Here is a 9,439-nt window from a genome sequence, read left to right as displayed (position 1 = left end):
GTAGTCAAAAAAATCAGAGATAAATATTCTCTCTAATTTGCAATAATCACATGGATGTTTTTCTCTATCACTAACAGATCAACTCTAAGAGTAGGCAAACATAGGTTCCTAAAGTACTCACTTAACTCGGTCAATGACTTTCAAATATAGGCAAGTAGTTCCCTAATGCAACAGGTAGAAGACATTCCATGAATGCATGACTTTTCATACTAGAAAACATCCCTTGGTCAACATTCACACAATGATCCAAGTTTGAAGTGCAACTAACAAAATTTTCAAATCCTTCACCCACTTGCATGCATCTTGTCTTTGTGGTAAACTTAGGGTGTAATTTGCCTTTGACTTTTACCATCAACCATCTGGGATTTGTTATAACCTCAATTCAGGATGCCTACAATGTTTTTCTAAATCTTGTCTTGCATTCACATTATCTTTAGTTTGATCGGTGTCCATCACAATATTCATATATTGTTAAACACTTTTTTTCTACATGCATGACATCTATACAATGGCAAACTAAATTATCCTTCTAATATGATAGCTCCTAAATAGACTTTGTTTTTTCGAATCATGTATCATCCCATAACTAGAAAACCTAATGGATTTTCTTACTTTTATTATTTTTATAAATTTTATAACTCTGTCTATACTTGATAACCATATAGCCGAACGGAAGGGTCCTCATTCTCAATAGTTGGTTTCCTAAATTTGTTGGCAAGACAACTATAAGGATATTCTATATTTAAAAATCTCCTATAACAAGCAAATCACATAATTTTTCCTCCATACTTCAAGGTAAATGTCTTTGTATCCTCCATGCAAATTGAGCATGCTAATTTTCCTTGAGTCATCCATCCAGACAAGATTTTATTAGTAGGAAAATCATTAATTGTTTACATTAGTGCTATCTTCATTTTGTTTCCTTGATAAGTAATAAGTTATTATACCCTCACACTATAACTCTTTCAACTTATCGATCAAAGGTTGAATGTATACATCAATTTTAGTCTTTGAATTTTTTAGATTAGGAAATATACAAGTGAAAAATAAATATAGATTTTTCATGCACATTTTGAGAGGAAGATTAAAATGCGTAACCACAACAAGTCAATAATAATATAGTTTTTAAACTGATTGTTTAGAGTAAACCCATCAGCACAGAACCTTAACCTTACATTCCTAGGATCAAATGCAAACTCAGCCTGATCAAAATGTTGTCAAGCCTCATCGTGAGATAAATGAGTCATTTACCCTATTGCTTCTCTTACTCTCATTATGCCATATTATGTGAGGAGTTGATCTCATAGACATATATGACCTTTTTAACCTAAGGATTAAAGACTTTTTTTTTCTTGGTAAAAAGTCTTTTGAGATTGAGTCAAGTTGGGGACTAAGCTTACTAATTCATTTAATATATTGATCAAATGAGTTTTAACTTTAATTGCCTTTTGACTTAATGCTTACCATTCTTACTACTAAAGGATAACTTTGAATGCACACACTTATCCTATAAAGGCTTGTTTGCTGCTTTTAAAAGACTATAAAACCTTACAATCTCTCCATTAAGTTCTCATTCACCTACAAAATTACAAAAATTCTAAATTTAAGACCAATAGCATCCTAAACCATTTCTTGATAATGACCATTGCTCTATTCCCAACTCACATTATCTACATCCTCATCTAATTGCGATGTACTTGAACTACCTCCAACATAACCATTCTAAACTGATTTTCTATATTAACTACTTTCACATGTTCATTTCATATCCAATAATCAGGTTTAAATCCAAATTTGTGTATATCATACTTTTTTAATGTAAATTTCGGCAAAATCTCCTTTAATGTATGAACATTTCTTTATATATGTTAACACCTAAATACAAAAATAAGCATTTCCTTCACACATAATCTATATATTATATAAAAAATATATTAACAGATAAATCATAAACATACACATCATAATCCTAAAATTGTTTAAAGTGCATCCTCTTGTAACTTCACATGCATATTCTACAATATTCGCAAACACAAACAATTCAGGGAAGGACTTTTACACACATCCCTCAGTCATACAATCTTTAGTCCTACAACTCTATCTTAGCAATCATAAATCTTTATTCTACATAAACAATTAAAAATTTAAACTGATCAAAAGTAGAATATTATACCAAGAACACAATTGTGCAATTTGTTTTCCAAATAGACACTTCAACAACTAGCAATCGACAAAGAACTGAAGATAGTAGATATAGAAAGATAAGAAAAATTGAAAATACGGAAGAAAAAAGAGAAGACACGGTTTTAATATGTTTCACATGTTATAGATGAAGTTTTCCATTTGCAACTGCTTTAATGAAATGCAGTGTTTTAAAACCACATTCCACATTTAGATATGGATTTTTCCATCTATAACTCCATTAAATGCATTTACAAACAAAAACAAGTTATATTAAATGACAAAAATATGTTTTAAAAACACAAACAAATGTTTTTATCTATAATTCTCGCCTGATATTTCTCGTCTTAATTTAAAATTACAAATAAAAAATTTTATCTATAATTTTTGTCTCTGATGTTGCATGCTAAATGACGAGCTATTTACAAATGAATTTTTTATGCTTGTATTATAAATAAATTTACAGATAAATTTTTTAAAAAAATAAAATCTATTTTTTTATTTATCGTCTATAAATAAGTTTTTAATACAAATTGAAAAAAATTATCTATAAAATATGTTTGTAACTTGTGTTTTAGTAAAAGAAAAGAAAAAAATATTCATATATATATATATATATATATAACTTTTACACTCAATCTGAGTCTTTCATTTAAATTAAATCTAACATATTATAATTTATTACTTCGTTGACTGTTAGATGTAAGTTAAATAAAAGACTCAAATCGAGTATAAAAATTTTAAATTTATACTAGTGTGAGAAGATCCTTTATATATATATATATATATATATATATAACTTAGATAAATGCTAGCCAATATTTTAAAGACACTTACTAAGAAATTAAGAGATCAAAATTATTAACAATTAATAATATTCTATATTCTTCCATAATTTCTACTATTCTCTAACATGAGTTTTCGTGAAAATCTTTCACTTTTATTTTTCATATTTTAAAAATCTGACTCCTACTTATTTTAAAGCTTTTAACTTCTGAATCCTGACTACACATAATTGGTCTCAACCCTTTGCTTTCCACACTGCTTCCTGATTGTTTTTTGCTTTGGCCGGAAGCGTGGATATACTAAAACATCACATCATTATTCTATTACATTATAAAAAAAAATTTTACTAAACTTTATTCAACGTTTTTAATCAATTTAAAAATAAATATTAAATTTTTTAATATAATAAATACTTTCAAATAAATATTTTATTTATTTATTTTATCGTTGTCTTTATATTAACATGTATTTGTACAGATAAGCGAGACTTAAATTTTTTAAGTATTTGATTTTACATTTAATCTTAAGATTGATTCCTATGAAAAAAATAAATTATTGAGAGAATAATTTATTAAGAAAAATATCTTTTACTAACAAACAAAAATAATCAAACATTTTAATTATCATTGTTAATGCAACTTTTGTATTACACAAGTTAAATTACTAATATAAATATTGTGAATATATATATATATATATATATATATATATATATTAATAGTGTGATATACTAAATTGACAAAAAATTATTAATATAAAATCTTGATATATATTATTAATATATCAAATGTTAGTATATATTATTATGTTAATATAAATGTCTATATTAACACTTTAGTTTTTTCGTTAAATAAAAATCATACAAATAAAAGACAATTCTAACATTTGATAATTTTTATTTAATAATAAATAGTATTTTTTAAGTAATGTCTATATAATAAGCGATTAGTCCTCGTAACCTACAAAATGGAAATATACTCTAAGAAAAAAAAAATCCCATATATATATATATATATATATATATGATTCTTCATGAGTGTACGGCCCTAATCCATTTTAAAATCTTAATAGGAATGGAAATGAAGCGTTAATATTGTTGGGTCGAATTTTTTATTTGGCTTTAATACAAATATTTTGAACTGTTTTAATAAATAAATCTTAAACTATGCATTAAAAAAAATGATATTCTTACATTAGTATAAGTCTAAAAAATTTTACATTTAATTTAAACTTTTCGTTTAACTTACATCTAATAGCCAGTGAAATAATAAATTATTATTCATTAAATATAAATTAAATGTAAGAATTTTTAGACTTATACCGATTTAAGAAAATCTTGTCCTTAAAAAAATTTTTAAAAAACCGTATCATAAACATGATATGATAAGAAAATTATAGGATAGAGAAATGAACAAACATAGTAAAGAAAAAATAAACTTTTATCATTTCACATGTTTGATATATTTTATGATAGTAGAATAAATAATATATTATTTTTAATTTTTTAGATAAATAAAAATATATCTTATATTTAAATAAAAATTAATTTTTTATTAAAATTAATATTATTTTGAAAAAATAAAATTTTTACTTTTTAATATATATATATTAAAATTAAAAATATCTCATGTACATATAATATTAAAATTCATATTAACAAAGAAATTATAATTATAACAAAAAATTATAAAAATTTTTAAAATATATTTTATAAATGAGAAATTTTTTTAATTTTTTTATATATAATTCTCTTAAAAATTATAGATTTTTTAAAAAATATATAATTTCTTAAAAAAAAATTTTATTAAAAATGTTCATATAATTTTCTTACAAAAATATTAAAAATATAATTTCTAAAATAATTATCTTTTTATAAATATTTAAAAATATATAAAGTATGAGTAAGTATATAATATAAAAAAGTTATCTCATTTGATGATTCGAGATAAGAATTGAATTATGATAATAAAACAAGATAATTCAGCAAGATGAAACTATTATATCTTATTAATCAACAAACATAAAAAATAAATTAAAATAAAATAAATTATCTTGTCATCTTATCCTGCTTCCAAAAGGATGCTAAAGGATTGTCAAAGCGTCTTTATCAATCATAAGTCAATAACTCTCTTGCTCACATTGCCTGTCGACTTAACATTCTGCATTTTTTTAAAGTGAATTTACTCCCCGACAAGAACTACACCTAATGAAGTTGTTCTTCGACCCGATTGATTTGATTCAGTAATATTACATTCAAACAACTTAGTCAAATAAACTCTAACTTAAATTAACAAACTGAAGGAATTCTACTCTCCAGAATTAAGTTCGGTGGCTTACAAAAGCTACGAGAAAATTTGTCAGTACTCCTCTAATATGTACTTTCTTCCCTGTACGACAAGACATGACATAATCAATTTTTCCTAATTTAACTTTTTCTAAAATAAAAATAAAAAAATTACTAAATAAAGAAACGTAACTACAAAAAAAAAAGTATTTCAAGGATACCGAAAATTTTCGATTAAATATGCGGTAGAATCATGGTTGTGTTGACGAATCACAACTTGACTAGTTCAACTTGCCGGTTCAGTCCAGCCCGGCTTTTGAAAACATCACACGGATTGACATCACCTACAAGAGTTGACCAGAAAGAAAACATCTCCAATACAAGAGACGTTCGGAAGCAAATATGGAAGCTTTCACCTTCCGTTATACTCTATTTCTTTCTTTGCGGCGCCAAATCGTTCAAACACATCAAGTAATCAACATCCATTGACTCCGAAATATGCTCCTCTTTATTGATGACAACCAGAGTTGAACCCTCATTAGGAAGGGACGGGTCAGGCTCTACTAGATAACCAACCAACCAAATTGCATACAGTAGTGTGCAAAGTCCGAGGAATACTTTTGCAGGACACAAGAGACCACTAAAGCTTTGCAAGGGATTCTAATTGTTCCCTGTAGAGCAGTGAAGGAGTTTAACAAATTTTAAAGTCAGCATTAACCACCACGCTGATAAGCAAGATATTTGGAGATCCTCCAAAATAAAATGGAATTTCAATAAATGGACTGAAAACGCAAATCTTACACAATATAGGTTACAAGGATTTACAGCAGGAAGGGAGATTGTACTAAGAGGTCACTCACAATAATACAACCAAAGCATAAGCCTAAGAGCAAGCCTTTTACTTGACCCACTTGAACACCCAACATGGCCCTTCGTGTTGTAGAACTGCAAACATACAAGAGCGGCGGGTCATTGAAGATCCAACTGAGCTTTTACCCTGGTGCGAATTCTCTGCAGAACTGTCTGTACTCGGTTTTGGTGGCGATATTGTGAAAGAATAGATATGACATCTTCACCCTTGGCTGCTTCCCCATTGTCTGATGTTTCACATCTAGCGAGCAGCAAGGGGGGCACCTCAGGCAAGAAATCAATTCCAGCCAGGTGCTGAGCCCATTTGTAAGGGCGCGAAGTTTTATCACCACTAAACACTATAGCATCCCCAACAACGAGCTTAGCAGACTGCAACACCGTCCAAATAAAAATAAATAGCACATAAATATACAGGTGACAGAATAAATGAATGAAGCAGATAGACAAATGAAGAATATATCAACATGTAAACAAGACACCCAAACCTGGAGAGGAAGCTCGAGACCTGTGTCATCAGGGAACAAATTGCATAATATGTCATTCTCAGGACCATCATTGGATGCTTCTATTCCAACACACACAATATTCAACTGCACCAAGTACTCAAACTTTAGAGTAATGAGTTTCGCAGACTCAAGATCAGAAACCTCATCATCATACACGTGGAGATAGACAGTAAGTGGATGAATTTGAAATATTCCTGATTGGTCGGGGCTTTTATTGTCCTGAACCCTCCTTGGCCTTTTACTCCATCTCTGATCAACTTTTTCATCAGGTTCATCACTTTGCAATTGGGGACTCTCCACGGTGGTGGAAATGCCTGAGCGATAAAACCACATTATAGTGAATTCCTAGATTTCCTATTTTGGCTCATAGAAAATAATAAATATGAAAAGGACTCAGGATCAGAATATTCAAATTCTTCAGCAACGCTTAAGATAAGTGTGTATATCAAACACACTGAGAAAGATGTTAAATATTAAAACCAAGGAAACATGGAGAAAAAGACCATTAATAAGCACAACAGTACTTTAAATTTATTAATAAACATTTCCTTTACTCATTATACTGTTACTAGTATTGAAATGATTTACAACCTATTTTTCAACAGCTAATAGTCAAAAAAATTAAAGTTTATAATCCAGCATCAACAGATACACTGACGCTGCTAACATAGATTCCAACCCACAAAATGCTAGAATTGACACATCAACTCTCAATTACCAGTGTCCTTGTGAGCTTGATGGCGAGCCAAAGCTTGAGCATCAGTGAGGCTTCCTATAATCTCCAGATCAATAGATTCTCCAAATGCCTCCTTTTGAGCCAACAGCTGTGAGTAAATCACATACAGAGGTGGTGGAAGCAACTCTGCTGAATGATGCCGCTTTAGTTTCTTAGTACGCTGAACACCTAACTGATTTTGCACTGGCAAGGATGCTTTCTTAAGAGACTTGAGATGTGAAGGGAGATTCGATAAGAACTTCTTTCTGTTTGCAATTGTCTCCAAAAGGGTTTTCTTTTTCTGTTCCAATTTCTCATGAAGTTTGCAAAGCTCTTTGTGCTGACACAAAATTGTAAATATAAAGCATAAGCACATTTATAGCTATTTGCAAGAAAATACAAAGAAAGCAGATTACTACCACAAACTTTCAAGATAAATGAACGAGACAAAGAACCTCCCAAAATTGATGTAGTAAAGTTATATGCTTATCAAAAGAGTAACCTATATGTCTACAATCTTTAGCAGGAAAGCTCATGCATATTGTTCTCAGACACTATTGACATAATATTAAGAGGACAAGCATCTTCAATCTATTATAAATTAAAAGGTATACTTTATTTACCCTAAAATCCATCTTTTAGAAACCAACTAGTTTGTCAACACAAAACTTTTTGTGGAGGCAGAGGTATGGATGACCATGAAAGTGCAATGTGATATTTGCAATCATTCTTTCTTTTATGATAAAAACAAACTATTTCCATTATACTGAACTGCATCCAAAGGTGAGTTCTGAAATTGCCAAACTACAAGATCCAAATCTATCTTAGGGTGCGTTTGGATACATATCTTAATTAAGTATTTATTCAATAAATACTTTCTAATGATGACTTATGTTATAAATTTAACCATGAAACTTATAGGGATAAGTTAAAAATTTGATAAACTATACCAAGAAATTTATTGAAAAAAGAGCTTCTGAAGTTAATAAGTTATTTTCATAAGCTCTTCATCAATTCTTTCAAACAGGTCCTAAAGCTTCTTAATCAATTGATCACAAAGGCTCTAATACAAGAGCACATAGTATACATTATTGCAGTCTCTGTGAGTGCATATTCCCAATGCTTCAACAACTACCTCTGACTGAATCAAACTGCAGATGAATTATTAAAATTCTTAATTTCAATAAACCAAATCAAACAAACGTGACTAACCTGTAACAGCTCAAAATTGAGCCTCTTAAGCATGAGATTATGCGCACTGTGATTGGACAAAACGGAGCCCTTGATATGTTGAGGCGCATCACGAAAAAACTCTTCCTCAGACGCCAAGTCAATATCCGAATACGTGGATTTGAAATCGTTGCAAGCCTTTATCGCTTTCACATAGTGACTTTTCTCATACATCAGATTATGAAGCTGCTGAATGGTGAATTCCAAAGGTACTTTCGCACGTTCCGTTTCCGTTTTTGCACGGTCTTCCTCCATCAAGATCAAGCGATTCGCCTGAAAAGCAAAAGAAAAAAAAAAGTGTAAATGCATGTGGTTCCTTTACGACGCCGTATCATGAAATTTGTAAAACCCTAGTGTGGTGAGGGACCTGGCGGAGAGTGAGGAAGTGGAGGAACATTTGAGTGAAGAGTTCTCTGAGTCGGAGAGTGAGGAGTGGTTTGGGTTTTGGTTTGGAGTGATTCTTAATAGAAAGGATTTCGGCGACGATGTTCTCTATTGAAGCCTTTGTGTTTCGCAACATTTCGTGGGGAGATTCTTCCTCCGAATTGTGATGCAGTGAACAATGAGGAAACCCTTGCTCGTCGCCGTTTGCCACCGTAACGACGGCCACCTCCTCTCTCGTATCAGCCTCTTCCATTGTTCTCTGCAGCTGTCAGCGGTAACTACTTCCGTCCAATCGGCAATCAGTGTTCGGGTCTCCCGTAAGCGCGGGTTGGGGTGTGTTTCGATAATATTCAACACAACCAACCCCATAATCTCTTTATTGTTGATTAAAAGTTAAATTATAAATTTAATTCTTACAAAAAATTTATAATTTAGTACTTATATTGGTAAATATTGTTAAATTGTAAACTAATTTGATGTATA

The 9,439-nt window shown here is 30.0% G+C and overlaps 1 protein-coding gene across 3 annotated transcripts; it reads right to left on the bottom strand.

The window, feature by feature from the left end:
• Positions 1–4,977: 4,977 nt before the first annotated feature.
• On the bottom strand, positions 4,978–9,284 carry LOC113846495 (THO complex subunit 5B). Of its 3 annotated transcripts, none has more exons than XR_003501692.1 (6): positions 8,940–9,284; positions 8,555–8,845; positions 7,346–7,682; positions 6,607–6,941; positions 6,053–6,490; positions 5,466–5,922 (listed from the first exon to the last, which is right to left on the bottom strand). XR_003501692.1 is itself a non-coding variant. In XM_027474842.1 (5 exons), the coding sequence occupies exons 1-5, from the start codon at positions 9,207–9,209 to the stop codon at positions 6,221–6,223; spliced, it is 1,503 nt and encodes a 500-aa protein (XP_027330643.1). In that variant the 5' UTR covers positions 9,210–9,284; the 3' UTR covers positions 4,978–6,220. The 3 variants fall into 3 exon arrangements, 1 of the variants encoding a protein (XP_027330643.1); XR_003501691.1 differs by having other exon boundaries at positions 5,511–5,922; positions 6,097–6,490; XM_027474842.1 differs by having other exon boundaries at positions 4,978–6,490.
• Between the last annotated feature and the right edge of the window lie 155 nt (positions 9,285–9,439).

This window comes from Abrus precatorius, unplaced genomic scaffold (genome assembly GCF_003935025.1).
Source record: "Abrus precatorius isolate BTA unplaced genomic scaffold, Abrus_2018 Scaffold8, whole genome shotgun sequence".
In the NCBI taxonomy this organism is placed as follows: domain Eukaryota; kingdom Viridiplantae; phylum Streptophyta; class Magnoliopsida; order Fabales; family Fabaceae; genus Abrus; species Abrus precatorius.
The sequence above is the reverse complement of the archived record's forward strand: the minus strand, read 5'-3'. Positions and strand labels throughout refer to the sequence as shown.

Bases quoted from the DNA above. Each gene is read 5' to 3' on its own strand.
- LOC113846495 (XM_027474842.1), bottom strand. From the start codon at position 9,209: ATGGAAGAGGCTGATACGAGAGAGGAGGTGGCCGTCGTTACGGTGGCA. The intron at 6,942-7,345 runs GTAATTGAGAGT...TTTATCGCTCAG, and splicing joins TCAAGCTCACAAGGACACTG to GCATTTCCACCACCGTGGAG. The intron at 6,491-6,606 runs GTTTGGGTGTCT...ACGGTGTTGCAG, and splicing joins GTCTCGAGCTTCCTCTCCAG to TCTGCTAAGCTCGTTGTTGG.